The 17,394-nt window shown below is 33.0% G+C and overlaps 1 protein-coding gene across 1 annotated transcript; it reads left to right on the top strand.

The window, feature by feature from the left end:
- Positions 1-1,716: 1,716 nt before the first annotated feature.
- On the top strand, positions 1,717-13,370 carry LOC131946504 (DNA topoisomerase I, mitochondrial). The gene is made up of 19 exons (XM_059307325.1): positions 1,717-1,861; positions 2,197-2,230; positions 3,578-4,563; positions 4,656-4,768; positions 5,084-5,153; positions 5,422-5,540; positions 6,071-6,186; positions 6,521-6,642; positions 6,758-6,880; positions 6,966-7,153; positions 7,247-7,391; positions 7,721-7,864; positions 8,065-8,319; positions 8,481-8,595; positions 8,714-8,841; positions 9,052-9,146; positions 9,484-9,562; positions 9,668-9,738; positions 9,836-13,370. The coding sequence occupies exons 1-19, from the start codon at positions 1,820-1,822 to the stop codon at positions 9,936-9,938; spliced, it is 3,048 nt and encodes a 1,015-aa protein (XP_059163308.1). The 5' UTR covers positions 1,717-1,819; the 3' UTR covers positions 9,939-13,370.
- The last annotated feature ends 4,024 nt before the right edge of the window (positions 13,371-17,394 follow it).

Genomic DNA, 17,394 nt, shown 5'->3' with positions numbered 1-17,394 from the left:
TATTTCTGAAAAGTCATTACGTATTGATAAAGAATTGACTTAACGACATATTTTTACTTTCTCGTATATACGAAGAATAGAGAAAGTCTTGTAATCGTGCAAAAAAAAAAAATCAAGATTTTTACAAATCTCGACGTTTTACACCTCACTGATTCGTAAAAAACATAATTTTGCAATCTTGTCCGTATGTCTGTGTGTCTGTCTGTGTGTAAACACGATAACTTGAGTACCGTTACAGCTAGGTTGATGAAATTTCATATAGATCTATAAGTATTTTATCAAAATCGTAGATCCGTATCAACTTTTGAGCGATTTCCGATAACCGGAAGTGGTACTTTTTCTACTTTGAATTTTTCAAAAGCCTATAACTTGAGTACTATTTCAGATAGATAAATGAAATTTCACATGTAAGTAAAAGATCTAATCCTCTACCTTCTGTCAAATTTTGAGTAATTTCCGTTGACAGGAAGTACTAATTTATGCTATTTCCGATTTCTCAAAAAAAAAAAAACGCATGTAAATTTATAAAGTACTAATAATATTGCGCACTATTATGCACATCTTGTTTTGGCGTTCGCTTGGTGCGCAATTCTTTTTTCTATGAGATTCTATTCTATTTTTAAAAGTTTAAGTAATTAAAAATCATGTCTATATTCCAAGTTATATAAGAATATTCGAGAAATGTTTCTTATCCTGCATGATTTTTCATGGTTAATGAAATAACGAGATAAACTACAGTGATGCCCCAAGAACCGAAAACATCGTAGAACGGGTGTCTCGCTGAATGAATGCATAGTTTCATTCAGGCATCTCTTCAGGGGTAGGGGCACAGTGCACCCACCAGACAAAATAGAAGAAAAAATCAGATCTACAATTTTTATGGAAAATGTATAAGCTCACTTTAACCTGTGTCAAACCTACCCTGAAAATTTCAAGTGCCCCCCCCCCCCCCGAGAAAAAAAGCAGAGGCGTAGCGACCCTTCCCGGCGCCCGGGGACAAACTTTCAATTTGGCGCCCCTCTCGGGAACAACCTTTCAATTTTTAATTTGCACCCCCCCCCTTCAAACAATCGATTTGCACCCCACCCCCTTAAACTTTCAGTTTGTACCCCACCCCTCAAACTTTTAATTTGCACCCCCCCATACTTTCAATTGTTTTTCCAACCCATTTTGGCGCCCCCTAAGGTCGGCGCCCGGGGACATATGTACCCCCCCCCCCCCGCCCCCCTCTAGAAAAAAGTCTGGAAGAAACACTGCCCCCGAACGTTCCAGAATAAAATGTCGGGAAGAAACCATATTCATAGGAGTACCCACATAGGCCTTTGTATATATCATATAAATTTGAATATCCATTAGATCTAGATCTATATATTTTTTCTAGCTTAAATGTCGATGTGCTAATTTCTAGTCTACAAAAGATATTTTTTTCACACAGATCTAGATCTAGAAGGAACAAAAAAATAAGATTAATGACAGAACACTTAAAATATTCCATTAATATGGTAGACTATCCGATAATTATATATTGGAACATAACATGCATTTTGACCATAAAAATATACTGCTACCTATCTCATTTTAAAATATTTGTAAATAAATAAATAAATGTTTGAGTTAAAAAATTGTTTTGTTTACTCGAAGACTACTTTTTTTTTTGTTAAATCCTGAGGCGTGGGACTTAGTTTTTCAAAACACAGGGCCTCGCTGGAGACTAAGTCCATTTACTGCGCATGCCCAGTGACATAAAATTGGGACTTTGCCGCAGAGCATCTGTCCGCCATTTCATATATCTGAAACCTATCTCACAACTTTCTCTCAAATGTCTTCGGTTGACGAGGATCAGTCATCACAACCTTCAATAGTAAGTTCTATTTTATCACATAATTTTTTAATTGAAAAGTCTGTGTTGTTGTTCATTCATACGGGACGTTGTGCTAGGGCTAAAACGAAGATTGAAAATCAACATTTTGCGGCTAAGTCCCAAGATGGCTGAATTTTTTCTAAGTTCGAATTTTGCGGATCCTTGACTACCTTGAGTCTAACATGGACTACCTAATTAATAAGTTTTTAAAGTGTTAGAGTAGTTCATACATGTTTTCTTCTTGTATATAAATACGTTGTTAAAATTTAGCGTTTGTCTTCCTACAATATTTTAATTATTTTCTAGCTAAGTTCTATTTCTCTTTGTTTTCTCAGGGAGATGGAGACAGCTTTAGTAAAGCCAAGCCAGGTAAGCTAGTCTAGAGACAGTTGAGTAAATGGGCTCAAAGGTGTTTGTTACTGTTACAGCACATTTACAGTTGTATTAAATGGAAGTCTATTTGAATAACCCCAAAATTTAAGATATAATCTAGATCTAGATTCTATCTAGTCTAGATCTAGATTAGAAATCTAGATTCTAGAAGAATTAACTTATGAATAGGCTTATTATTTTGAGATTTTTAAAAAGATCTAGATCTAGATCTAGCTAGACAACTTAATTTAAAAAATAGTGGTTCTTATCCGTTTTGGAGGTGCCAAACCCCGGCAGTTTGTGTTTCTAGACCTGGGCCAAACCCCTGTGACTGTCTCACAGAACAGCTGGGGTTTAATCGAAACCAGGTTAAGAACCACTTATCTAAAAACTCATGTCATTTTCTCTGAGTTCAAGCATAGATCTATATCTAATTACTAATAAAAATAAGCCTAACGTAATTTTAAGTTGAAAGACCTAATAAAATAGAATATTCGGAAGGCTCGTTAGCCTCAAAGCAGTAATAGAATAATCCTGGGTTGATAGGTCTAATACTAAAATAGGTTAAAAATACTTAAAATTTAGTCTAATATTAATTAGACCATCATCTCTGAATGAATGAATTTTTTTCACTTTTAAACTTTCTTACTACTAAGCCTACATTTTCTGAAATATGTAACTAACATGAAAGCGTATGCATGGTCTATTATTTACAAAAAATAATTGGAGCAACATTGCTCTATCATTAAACTTTTGTTTTGAGGATTACATTTCTTTCTGTAAAAATAATTGATCAAAAATAACTATTTTAATGTATTTTCTACAATTAACCCATGCAACTTTAAACGTCCCATCTATCAACATGGCTATTTTAGTAGAATAGTCTATGAAATGTTGCATTTTATGCCCTAAAACCTAGTGTTTAATCTCATGAGATGTATTGTATTATATTACATAGACTACTATTGAGATATTTATAATTTATTACATGAATTTTTAGGAATAAAATGCAAAATATATTTCTCAGATTGGTTTTTATATTTATAGGAAGTTTTAAGTTTTTTTGTTTTCTCATTATTTTTTCATGTTCTATTTTTAGCTGTAGCCTCCAACTTGTTCTGCTTGGCTTAATAAATTTTATTTGCCATTGATCCAAATGACCTCTGCATCATTTCAAATTATCAATTTAATTTGCTTTATGTTAAATAATGAGTCCGATAAACCACTAAAGTTAATTTCAAAGTGAGATGCTACAGCTAATTTTCAATGTAATTTGTTTACTCACGTTTCTAAGTGCAATATTTTTTTCTGCTGTATTGATTTTTATTTTTTAAAATTTTCTAGTGGAAGATAACCACGTAAAAATGAATGGGCTAAATGAGGATTCTGCTGGTTCTGCCTCTGAGAGTGGTGGGGGTGGTGGGATTAAGGAGCCTAAGGAAAATGGGTTTTCTAATCATAGTATCAAAAGTTCTTCAAGTAATAAGCATAGCAGTTCCCACCACCATTCTTCAAAAAGTAGCAGTTCTGACAAGCACCATAGCTCATCAGATTCCAAACACAAGGATGGGAGTTCTTCTTCAAGCTCAAAGCATAAAGACGGGTCATCAAGCTCAAGCTCAAAACATAGAGATGGCTCAAGCTCCTCATCGAAGCATAAAGATGGTCATTCTTCATCCTCATCCTCTAAACATAAGGAAGGGAGCAGCTCTAAGCACAGCTCTTCAAGTTCTTCCAAAAACAAAGAAGGTAGTTCATCCTCCAACAAAGACAAAAGTAGTAGCAGCAGCAGTAGTAGCAAGCCTAAGGAGGGCTCCTCATCTGACAAACATTCAAGTAGTAGCAGCAGCAAGCCAAAGGATAGCACTTCTTCACACAGCAGCTCTAGCAGTTCTAAAAACAAAGATCACCACAGTAGCAGCAAATCTAAGGAAGGGGGCAGCAGTAGCAAAGACAGGTCTAGTTCTTCAAGCAAGGACAAAAGCAAAGAATCTAGCAGTAGCAGTAAAGATAAACATAAATCCTCATCTTCTTCATCTTCTAAACATAAGGATGATGAGAAACACAAGTCATCTTCTGAGGGGGATAAACATAAGTCATCATCTAGTAAACATGAAGCTGAAAGGCCAAAAAAGGAAGATGTTAAAGTGAAACAGGAAGAGCCAGAAAAAAGTGTTAAAAAGGAAATAAAGACGGAAGATGATGTTGACGTGCTTAGTGATTCACCTGAAAAAGTAAAGAAGGAGCCTGAGAGATTATCTGTATCTCCTGTTAAAAAACCAGCTATAAAATCTGAGGATGAAAGTGATGATGATGATGACAAACCATTGGTAAGGTTTCTATATTTATTATTAATACATATAAGCTCTTGCTCCTATTAATGTTAAAATATTTATTTTCTTAAATGTTTGATGTTTTTTAGTCGGCCCGTAAAAAAGAATCTCGTTCCACAAAAAGACCAGTAGAAGAATCTGATTATTCAGATGAATATCAAGATGAAGAAGATGAAGATAGTGATGTTCCATTGTCAGCAAGGTAGTATTCTATTTGTGTAGTATCTTGGAGGTTTACTTGATTCTTGACTAATTCTGTGAACATTCTATTTAGTTGTCACTGATAATTTTCTTTAAATAAAAATTAGGGGGGGGGGTGAGAGAAAGATGGGTCATTGGTAAGATATTTTTGAAGAAAGACTATTTGCCAAACACATGTCTTTAAAAAAATATATTTTAATGCATCTAGTCTATAGAATTATTATTCCTGTAAATTTAAATTATACATATTGATTGAAAAATATTACATTTATTAGTAGAAATATGCACATTCTTTAAGAGATATTTTTCCCCATAGGGCTAACAAAGCCAAGAAGCTCAAGCTTGATAAGAAGGCACCCAAAAAATCAAATGCAGTAGCAGATAAGGTTAGTTCTGAACTTAAAAACTGTTTAAAATGTACATTCTGAATTTCTATTTTGACATTTGTGTTTATCCGTAGCTTTCTGTTGCCAGTGTAATGCTTACCTTTCAACTGAAAAATCAAATATGCATGATATTCCATAAGCTGAAAACTGCATATATGTGGATTTCATTTAAGTTATGTTTAAAAATATTTAAAAATTATTTCATATTACGAAACTTTTGTTTAAAGAAAAGTACACAATTGAAAGTTGCATTTTAACTATTTTCTAGAAAACAGCACCGGCTAAAAAGCATAAGATAAAGCATGAAGTAAAAGAAGAATCTCACGAAGAGCCAGCAGCAAAAAGAAAAAAGAAAGGAACAGAAGAAGAACAGGAAGTGTGGAAATGGTAATTTTGTTGTTTATCTTACATTTGTTTAGTAGAATTATAGGAACACTCTACAATTAGGGTACGTCTTAAGTGTTTTTAAGTTGATTATTGCTCATGAATTCTGAAGTTACAATATGCATTTGTCTACCTCAAATTTGATATCAAAGTAAATTATTCTCCTAGAAAATGCCTTATGAATGAGACATTTGTTTTTGAATGGCTACCATACTAAATCTCTATTCCTTTGTAATGCTCTGTTTGCTTTTTCCCCTTGTTAATTTGAGTAGTCTTTACTCAACTAGTGAAAACTATAGTTTTCTGAAGTAGGGCTTATTTTTCAGTAAATATTGTAAAAATAATGACCAAAAAAAAAGCTTTAATGTCTAACTAAGTTTGTAGTTGCAAAACTGTATTAACAAGTGATTCTTTGTAAATGAACAATGCTATAAACATTAACTGATGGAATAAATTCCAAGCGTCTCTTATTAATGGATTATTTCCCTTTAAAATTTCAAACTTATTTTTATGATGCTATCATAATTTTTTAGGTGGGAAGAAAAACGTGAAGACAGTGGTGTTAAATGGACATTCCTTGAGCATAAAGGACCAGTGTTTGCTCCAAATTATGAACCTCTACCAAAAAATGTTCGCTTCTATTATGATGGTAAGTCATTTTTCAGACCTTTCAACTGTTTGCTTATGCATTATTATTGGTCAACAGACATTGCTTAAAAATACACTACTAGTTAAGAACTATGTGACAGTGAACTTTTTAACAACTGTTATGAATGTGTTAAAATATATGAACAATTTTTACTGCTCGAAAAGATGGCCAGAACTTGCAACAAAACGCATATCAAAAATACACTGCTTCCAAAATTGGTGATTGTGTTATTTTATCACTACTGCAGCCGATTTGTTTAAATTATAGCAGTATTAGTTGCACCAATTAAGCAGATAGTGCTCATGCTATGAAATTCGACTTCCGTTTTCCTCAGGTAAACCAATGCAGTTAACTGAAGAAACAGAAGAGCTTGCGACATTTTATGGTCGGATGCTTGATCATGACTATACAACTCGAGATGTTTTCAATAACAATTTTATGAAAGACTGGCGAAAGGTAAAAATATTTAACACTTCTGTCTTTTGATTTGTAAAAAAATCGAGGTGTATGAAGCTGTATAAATTGTTTCTAATTTATGTATGGCTCTATAATTTTTACAATTTTATTTTAGGTCATGACACCGGAAGAAAAAGCAAAAATTACTGACATAAAAAAGTGCAATTTTACAGAAATCTTGGAATATTTTAAAAAGAAGTCTGAGGAGCGTAAAGCAATGTCAAAAGAAGAGAAACAGGTAAGATTTTACAGTTTTCACGTGTATTTCTTTAAATATTGGTTCTTTCATTTTAACAAATAATTTTTGCTTTTTATTTAAACAGAAAATTAAAAAAGAAAATGAAGAAATGATGAAAGAGTATGGATTTTGTATAATTGATCACCATAAAGAGAAAATTGGAAATTATAAAATTGAACCGCCTGGCCTTTTCCGTGGTAGAGGAGATCACCCTAAACAAGGCATGCATAAAAAGAGAATTAACCCTGAGGAAGTGATAATAAATTGTAGCAAGTAAGTAAAGTTCAGTACAGAGACAAGTTTAGTGTGCTGTCATTTTGTAAATTATGATTGCTAGTTAACACCAGACTTGCAAAATGTTTTCAGAGACTCCAAGATCCCAGTACCACCTCCTGGTCATAAATGGAAAGAAGTACGACATGACAATACTGTCACTTGGTTAGCCAGCTGGACAGAGAATATTCAGGGGGCTACAAAATATGTCATGTTGAATGCTGCTTCCAAATTAAAGGTAGTGCTTCTGATTATTTTGAACTAATAATTCTTAATTGAGCATTTTATCAGTCCATTTATGTACATTGTGAGTGAAGTCAGAAATAAATTTAAGTAGAAAGAATCTTGAACATTTTAATTTTGGGAAAAAAGAATTTTGTGTTTGTGCACATGTTGACAAGGATAGACTTATGATACTGTAGAAAAACAGTAATCATAACTCAAGTTCTGTAAACAGTTGACTTGTGATGGCAATATTTAGCATATTTACCACAAGATAACTAACTGTTAAAGTAATCATAGTTGAGCATAGTTCTACAATTTTTCGAATTCTGTTTAAAAATTTAGGGAGAGAAAGATTGGCAGAAATATGAAACTGCTAGAAAACTTCATAAATGTGTAGACAAAATCCGAGCCAATTATCAGGAGGACTGGAAGTCAAAGGAGATGAGAGTTAGACAAAGAGCTGTAGCCTTATATTTTATCGACAAGGTATTTTGGTTACTATTTGTTTCTAAAAACTTTTTTTTTAAAATTAGTCCGTTACTTTTCATACAAATTTTTTAACTTAATGTCTACAATTTTATTTTTTTATGTAATTTCTGAAAATGTTAAACAAATGTAAAAAACTTCGTACATAAAAGTATAGTTGTAATTTCTAATTAAAACAATTTTTTATTAAAACAATAAAGCTTGCCTTGAGAGCTGGTAATGAGAAAGAGGAAGGAGAGACAGCAGACACTGTTGGCTGCTGTTCATTGAGAGTTGAGCATATCACATTGCACAATGAGAAGGATGGAAAGCAACATGTTGTTGAATTTGACTTCCTGGGTAAAGATTCCATCCGGTATCAGAATGCAATTCCAGTTGAGAAAAGAGTCTTCAAGAATCTGCAGCTTTTTATGGAAAACAAACAGCTAGAGGATGACCTTTTTGATAGACTGAATGTAAGAATAATGCTGAATTAAAATTTATGTTTATTTTTTAAGATTGTTGGAAATTTTAATATCAATTTAATCTGTGAACAATTTTCAAAGAACCATAGTTCTTGTCTGATGACATTAAAAATTAGTTTTTTTTTCTGATTTGGTTATATACTCCATTTTAGACCACCATCTTGAATAAACATCTTCAAGACTTGATGGAGGGGCTTACAGCTAAAGTATTCCGTACCTTTAACGCATCTAAGACTTTATCAGAACAACTGGCCTTGCTTACTAACCGTAAGTTATTATACACAACAAGTACTTAAACATACAAGTAGACACATCCATTTATTTACTAAAAGATTTTTTTACTACCTCTTTGCTTACTTTTCAATAATTAAATTTTTTTTAACAGCTAATGATTCAGTAGCAGCTAAGATGTTAGCTTACAACAGAGCCAACAGAGCAGTTGCTATTCTGTGTAACCATCAGCGTGCTGTACCAAAAACATTTGAAAAGTCCATGGAAAATTTGATGAAAAAGGTATTGGTACAATTCCTACTATCCCTTCTTAACCTGCAGTTTACCCATTTTTTTTTAGAGGGATTGTGTGGTCAGTGCAGCCTTTTTAATTTTGCTGAGTCATGCCAATCCATTTTTTTTTATCAAAACCTTGCAATAAATTATTTTAAAAAGTGCTTTTTATATAGTTTGATAGTATTAGGGGATTAATTCTATATTATCCATGCCTAGATTGATTCCAAAAAAGCAGAAATCAAACAAGTGAAGAAGGAAATAAAAGGCATTAAGACAGACTATAAGAAGGAGAAGTCTGTTAAGACAAAGACGTAAGTAATTTTATAAAAATTTTCTCTGTTGAACAGATGATATTGATATATTGTTTTTTTTTAATAAAAAATAACAATCCCTTACTTTTAGCTAATTTTATTTGGTAGCAATTGCCAGAACTTCATTATGACTTCCCTTTTTATTTTAGTCATATTATTATTGAATAGATTAAATAAGCAACATGTTATTGTCAAATAGAAAAAGACAAAAACTATTGAAATAAAATTAGTTTATTACAGAAAATAATGGTGGTGGGTGGTCATTAAAATTGATTTAATTTTGTACTGTTCATAGGTTAATGCAACCAAAGTACATTTTCTTTTAAATAATTTTCAGCATGTATGAAAAAAAGAAAAAAACCCTGGCCAGATTGGAAGAACAACTTACAAAGTTGGAGGTTCAAGCAACTGATAAGGTATTTAATATAGTTACACGGAGGAAACTTTTTAAAAATAAAATCTAGACCTTATATTAACCAGTAAATTAACCAGACCTAATTAAAGAAATAATCCATCTTCAGGATGAAAATAAAGAGATAGCCTTAGGGACATCTAAACTCAATTATTTGGATCCCAGAATCTCAGTGGCTTGGTATGTATTTACTGTAGCATTATTCTTTTTGTTACATTTTATTTACGTGATCCATTATACGTTTTGTGTTGTACTACTTACATTCTTTCCAATCCAGGTGCAAGAAATTCGGTGTGCCTTTGGAAAAAGTCTACAACAAAACTCAGCGAGATAAATTTAGGTGGGCTATTGATATGGCTACAGAACACTTCAAATTTTGATGAGAGCAGGATTATAGCTGTACATTATTTGATTTGCACGTTGATGTTTTAAGAGATGATTATGAAAAACTGATGGTTTGTTTACACATTACCAGTCATTATTGTTTTAAATTATCCTTATTGACTGACAGGACAAGTATATGGCTGTTTCAGTACAAATGAAATGGTATTATTTTTCTCTCAATTTCTATTACTTATATGTCGTAAAATATTATTTTTTAAATTTATTTGACAATATAAGAAAAGTACTTCAGATCATTATTGAAAAGTGTTGCTTGTATTCATAGAAATTATTCAATTTTGTATTAGTGCATTCAGTTTTTCTAACATTGCCTAAACTAGAGGCAAATATGAAGGTAAAAACACATTTTTTTTAAATTATGAAAAATTATGGTTTAACCACTGTTACTTTTATTTGAAAGCCTGCAACTTTTTACTTGGCTATTTTGAGGTTTTGCTCAATAAATTGAGTTGATCATATTTTGCCACAATCAAAATTTTTTTTTAAAAAGTTATCACTACCTACAAATATTTTAAGTGAATCATTTTAAACCAGATGGATAGGCAGTAAGTTGTTGTTCTGGAATCAGTATTTACTGAGGCTTTCAGCTGAATTAATTTTACAAAGGTAAAAGTAGTTAAATTTGAATGCATTTAATAGAATTTGTGATTGATACCTCTTATCAGAGTGGCTGTTAGTTATTTTGTCATTCTGTACCTTTTTACATCAGTATTTTTCTATGTTCCTCATTGGTTTTAACCATTAAGTTAGCAATATCTTGTTATGGATTAACACTACAAGGAAAGCAGCCTAGAAATAGTCATCGCATTAACTTTTTGGCTATTGTAAAGAATATTTTATTCAAATTTTACTTCATTTTGTTGATAGCATTTGTTTCCATTGTATATATGATCAGTATAGTACATGTTGTCTGTTGTATTTAACCTTGTTAGACCATACTGTGTAATTTCCACTAACAGTTTTGAGTTCACAACTGAGGGAATTTTAATCCACGCATCAATTCATGACCAATGTAGTAGTGTTTGAATTGTTTAACTAAAGGATGCATGTTCTCGACTAAACTCAGTGTCCAACTCATGATTCCAGTGTTACCACACTGTGGTGGTACCCTTGTTTGTTTTATATAGAAATCTGTAGTTTGCTTTGTTTCATTTTTTTATTCTTATTTTGTGGAGAGTACTACATAACTTAAGATTACATTATGTTTAAGTAATACAATGTTTACCCTGATGCATTAAATTTTAAGAATACAAACAAATGAGATTAAATTATTTTGTTTTAACTTACATCAACTACTTAACAAATACATGTTTTTTTGAGGTCTCGTCATGAGTTTATGTTTAGTGAAACTTGATTAGAAAAGAGCATGTTAAAACATCTGAAAGATAAATTGATGTTAAACAAGTTGGGTTGCAGTAAGTCACCTGTGAAAGTGAAGTAAAAGATGAAATCATTAAACTATTGTAAGCTAGTGGAATGCAATTTATTGTGTACATTGATTTTTTTAATAGTATTTCTACTGCACTGATTTAAGTTACATACTTTTAATATTTTTACAAATGTCTAATTTTAAGGAGGGGGGGAGGGGGGTGAGTACAATTGTGATATTTTATATTGAAGTGCATGCCACATAAAGTTGACAGATTTTTAACATTTTATCTGTATGTCACTTAAAAGTACTCAATCACTTGGATTAATAAATAATTAGCTTATCCTGGCTACAATTTGTTTTATGAAGCCTTTGCCAGGATTTCATCAATAAAATTACTTTCAATTTGTATTGTCTGGCTGAAGTGAATCTGCTGTTTTTTTTTAATTTTATTATTTTTAAAATACAAATCTCCATGGCCAATGCTTGGTCTTGTCCACGCCTTTGTTAGGCATACACAGAATTGTTAAATAAAAAGATCATAATTTCATTCTCCTTTCACATTGAAAAAGCCAAACTTTCTTGGGGTGTAAATTAAAAGGACAGAACATGTATTGTATTAGACGCAGCACTAAAAATTGTTGATTTTAACTGTTAATAATATTTAAAGTAAATCATCAAGTATTTACATTTGTCTCAACCATTTTATTTTATTCATCAGTATATGTTTTTTATTTTGGTATGTAAATCTTGTTAAAAGCATAGCCACTATAAATTTATTTCTCAAAAGAAAGTATTTGCCATTTTGTTTGAGATACATGTTACTTGCCTATTGTATTGATTGAGTCTACTTTTATTATTGTTTATTTGAGCAACTTTGTAGTCGATTATCATATCAATAAACTTGTCATTATTATTACCTTGGTACTGATATTTTTGGTGTAGTTTTAGGGTTCTCAGTTGAGCCATGGCGTTAAGCGTTGAATTGGGGGTAAGGCATTGTGTTAGGGGTTCAAGTCATCTTAGGGTTCTGATTTGGGCCAATGTATAAAGGGTTGATTTGGGTTGTTGCATTGTGTTAGTGGTTTAAGTATAAGGGTTCTGACTTGAGCCACAGTGTAAGGGGTTAAATTTGGGTACCAAGTTAAGCCATATGGTCAAATGTTGCTGTATTGTTGGATTGGGGTCAGTCGAGACTTTTGTCCAGCTGGTATAGGATCTCATTCAACAGACACAAATCTGTTGAGGGACAATGTATATAACTACACCAAATGTGTTGACTGGTGGGAGGGGAGATACAGTTGTATTCACCTGAAGTGGGGTGACGTTTTAAGTTGACCATAGACCTACATGTCATGTTTTTAAAAACGACTCCTAGAATTCTTATGACCAAGAATGTCATATTTGTAAGAATGTTAACATATGTATATCCAAAGTATCCACTAGTTGTGTATCAGCACTACAGTGATGAGAGTTCTTATGACTAGTATGTCATAGCTGTATGAGTATGTTAACAAATGTATGTCCTACACAGCTACTATTATAGTCTTCATGCTACATCAGTGATCACATACAATCTTTATGGCCAGTACATCATATGTGTAAGAATGTTAACAAATGTATGTCTAAAACATCTGTTAGTTGTGTATCATAATCCTAATGGCACTACACTGATCACATAGAATTCTTATGGACAGTATGTCGTATGTAAGATTCTTTAGTCTTCATGCTATTACAGTGATCAGAAAGCACTCATTGATATTGTCTGGACAATTTTTTTTTTACATTATGACTAATGCCACTTGTATACACGTGAATGTTTCCCTTATGTACATAATACATAATCACACATGCAATTCTCTGGAGTCAGACAATATTTTTGTTACTGCGTCAACAATGCAATGGGGGAAATGTTTATGTTTACTTGGTCTGCCTTTTACATTGTAATTGTACACACCAGTAGAAAGTCATTGGCCCTACACTCTAACCTCGAGACCATCGTATATGATAACAGGCATTAATAAAGTTTTATGCTAACATCCGTTGATTTGTTTGTTTATGTTTCTGTTGATTTTCATTATTATCTTACTTCATTGGAACCAATGAGTAAGGACCATTTTAAAGGTATTTTATTTTTAAAAATATGGTTTTAAAACAAACTTCTGAGATCAAAGGTGGGATTTAATAAAATATAAATTTGGTAGGACGTTCAGTAGCCCTGTCAATGTCATGGGACGAATAACGAAAATAAGCCGGTTGTCTCCCTTGCATTGTTTCCCACGTCGATTTAATTAATAAATAAATCAAATACAAAAATCTTTACTGATAATAAGCTTTTAAATGCACTGAATATAATAAATTAAAACAAAATTGTTTTCTTTCATAAAGTATTTGTTGCTTAAATGTGGAAGAAAATAAGAGAGATCAATTCTTTTATTACAGAAAAAAGGCCTAAGTTTGTTTTATGTACTTACTTTCAGTACCATAAAAGACATATTATTACTAAGGTCTTTAATAAATTTTTTTTCATTTTTTGAGTAATTAGTTTTTAAGAGGTTAACGGCACATAAGACTAAAAATATTTGCATTAAAGCCATAGTCGACGCTCTTGCCAAAAATCACTTTTTCGTCGACTACCAACAGATTGAGAGAGATTGCTAGTATTTAATATAGTTATCTCCCTTTTAATTATTGGACTAAACAATTTTATAATTTGATTAAAATAGATATTCTTGCATTTTCAACGGAGACGATTGTCTTCAGAATGCTTAAATAAAATCACTGCATGAGAAATGGCTTAACATTTTGTTAAAATAGGTTTGCCACAATCCACAAAAATAAATAAATTAATTCTGAACTAAACATAAGTTTTAAAAAATAGTGAGAGCCTATTCGGCTACATCTGTGCTTTTGGTTCAGTTGTATCAGTGTTATCACCAAGATGAGTTTCTGCCAAGCGTTTCACCGCTCCCCCAGACGAAACATAAAAAATAAATAAGTTATAGATCTATAGAGAATTTATACTTAAGCCAGTGTTCGATGGAAAACGTCTGGAGGAAACCATTACACCAAGCAATTTTACTTTAAGACCAGTGTTTCTTCCAGACTTTTTTCTCCGGGGGGGGGGGGGGGGACTTGAAATTTTCGGGGGGCGGTAGACTTTCTTCGGGGGGGGGGGGGGCGGACACTATTAAAAGTATATATTTTCTATATAAATTTCATTTCGTTCGGGGGGGGGGGGGGTAAAATTTTTTTCGGGGGGGGGCAAACGAAGAGATTCCTGGAAGAAACTCTGTTTAAGACGATGTCAGCCTACCCTCGTGGAAGATTGTAAACAACCGGAATCCGAGCCTTCTAGACTTAACTATTGTATTTAGATTTTTAAAAAAATAGTACATTACTATGACATGTAATTACATGACATGTACATTACTTTTTTTGCAAGAAAAAAAATCAACATTATTCAGTTTGGAGTGGGCTTATGACCTGCTGGCTCAGTGTTATTTTCAAACAACAGAACCTTTTGTAACCGTAGCCATGGCGGTGATAGATGTCTGGAAGAAATTCTGCACACAACCCCATGGTGGGGTATAATACAATAACACAGGAAGTCATTTACTTGTGCAGGGTTCAGCAATCTGTATCTTCTTAGTCTCGTGCAATTCTTTACTTTATTTACATCAGGAGTTGTGGTTCTTGTCATGGGTTATCGAACCTTGAATTTGACGATGCCAACAAGAAATTTTTTTTTTTAAATAAAAGTATCGCTTTGAAGTTTTTAATGTAGTTTGTTCAGTTTAAAACCTGATTAATTTTAACTTTCTGAGCATCTATATAAACACTATAAAAATGTATCTTAAAAAAAAGAGGCGTTGGAGGCCTTGAAATAGTTTGCTTGTAAAGTAAAAGACAGAAAACAGGCAGTCGTCATTATTCCTTATTTTATTGATGTATTTAATTTTCTATATATAAACCTATCAATCATTAAAAATACAAAGGATCTCCAACATGTAAGATACGAAGAGGTGATTTGACCCACGTTACAAGGTAACAGCAGTATATACCTCCTTACATTCCTCTGTACGTAAGCCGTATTCATATTTCATTGTTTACAAAACAAAAAAAAGTAAGCTGGTTAAGCCATCAACAACATAGAAAAAACCTCTTTGAGAAACACAACTTAATTTCATTTAAGTTTACCTAGCCTTAGGCTTTACATATTAATGCTACCCCTATGAAGGGCTTGACTGTGTTATTGAATATTGTTTTGTATAGGCACAGTGTGGCATATAATATTTTATCTTGTTGACTTGTTGCGTACTGTATTTTGTTAGGTCTGAGTCTCGGAATACGGGTGGGCTTGGGATGGGTCTGGGTCTGGGTCTGGATGTAGGTCTAGGTCTAGGTCTAGGTCTAGGTCTAGGTCTAGGTCTAGGTCTAGGTCTAGGTCTAGGTCTAGGTCTAGGTCTAGGTCTAGGTCTAGGTCTAGGTCTAGGTCTAGGTCTAGGTCTAGGTCTAGGTCTAGGTCTAGGTCTAGGTCTAGGTCTAGGTCTAGGTCTAGGTCTAGGTCTAGGTCTAGGTCTAGGTCTAGGTCTAGGTCTAGGTCTAGGTCTAGGTCTAGGTCTAGGTCTAGGTCTAGGTCTAGGTCTAGGTCTAGGTCTAGGTCTAGGTCTAGGTCTAGGCCTAGGCCTAGGTCTAGGTCTAGGTCTAGGTCTAGGTCTTTGGCTGTTTGTGTTAGGGTCTAGGGCAGGGCCTGGGGCGGTCTGGGGGAAGGTTCTGGGGCAGGGTCTTGGTTTGGGTCTAGGTCTGAGACAGGGTGCATGTGTAGGTGTAAACTGTGAGAGCAGAGTTTCTTCCAGGCATCTCTTCTTTGCCTCGAAACACAACGCTGTGATATTGTGTTATTTGTGTTAACAGGCCTAGTGGCACTTGGGTAAACTTGAAAACAAAACATTGGAGTGAAGTTGGCGGTCTGGGTCCATTGTGTTGTTTCTTTGGATTTGTTCGTGAATTCAATAGCTAGATGTGTATGTTAGGTGTCATTGTTGAAGCCCCCCCCCCCCCCCCCCGAATTTTTTTTACCGCCCCCCCCCCGAACGGAATGAAATTTATATAATTTATATAGAAAATATATACTTTTAACAGTGTCCGCCCCCCCCCCCCGAAGAAAGTTTACCGCCCCCCCCGAAAATTTCAAGTGCCCCCCCCCCCCCCCCGGAGAAAAAAGTCTGGAAGAAACACTGTGTGAGAGTTGGAAGTTAATGTGAGACCATGAGTGACAGCAACTTCCGTGCAAACACAAACTGGTGTACTCTAGTCATGTATTTTAATGTACGACAGCCATCTTTAACAGACGTATCTCCTCGTATATGTAATGTTGAACACAAATCCCGTTTGACAACTTATTATTCTAATGTACAGACGTGCCAACTGCACCTCAACTTACACACCGGATGCAAATTGCTGATTGTAATCTTATCTACACGCATTTAAATATTGTTTTTTTTACAATAACGCTATTGTTAAAAAAAAAAACATTCCATAACCAAACTGCCGCTCACAGTGTTTCTTTCAGACATGTTTAGGGGGAAGGGGCGGACTTAAATAGACTTTTTCTGAGACTCCCACTTAAGAAAAGCCTGAAAGAAAATGGTTGCTTAACACCAACTTGACCCAACTCTCGTGCATTAAAATTAATGCTAAACATAAAAGTAGGTACAAAGCGATATATATATATATATATATATATATATATATATATATATATATATATATATATATATATATATATATATATATATATATATATGTATATATATATATATGTATATATATATATATATATATATATATATATATATATATATATATATATATATATATATATATATATATATATATATGTGTGTGTGTGTGTGTGTGTGTGTTCCTTATCAATAATTTAGCAATTGAAAAGAAAGCTAAACATAAAAGTAGGTACAAAGCGATATATATATATATATATATACATATATATATATATATATATATATATATATATATATATATATATATATATATTATAT

This window comes from Physella acuta, unplaced genomic scaffold (genome assembly GCF_028476545.2).
Source record: "Physella acuta isolate Inbredline_101_S28 unplaced genomic scaffold, ASM2847654v3 ptg000052l, whole genome shotgun sequence".
Taxonomy (NCBI): Eukaryota; Metazoa; Mollusca; class Gastropoda; family Physidae; genus Physella; species Physella acuta.
The sequence above is the reverse complement of the archived record's forward strand: the minus strand, read 5'-3'. Positions and strand labels throughout refer to the sequence as shown.

Coding starts and splice junctions, on each gene's coding strand:
- LOC131946504 (XM_059307325.1), top strand. CDS start 1,820: ATGTCTTCGGTTGACGAGGATCAGTCATCACAACCTTCAATA. Junction 4,564..4,655: donor ATGATGATGACAAACCATTG/GTAAGGTTTCTA, acceptor GATGTTTTTTAG/TCGGCCCGTAAAAAAGAATC. Junction 9,739..9,835: donor CCCAGAATCTCAGTGGCTTG/GTATGTATTTAC, acceptor TTTCCAATCCAG/GTGCAAGAAATTCGGTGTGC.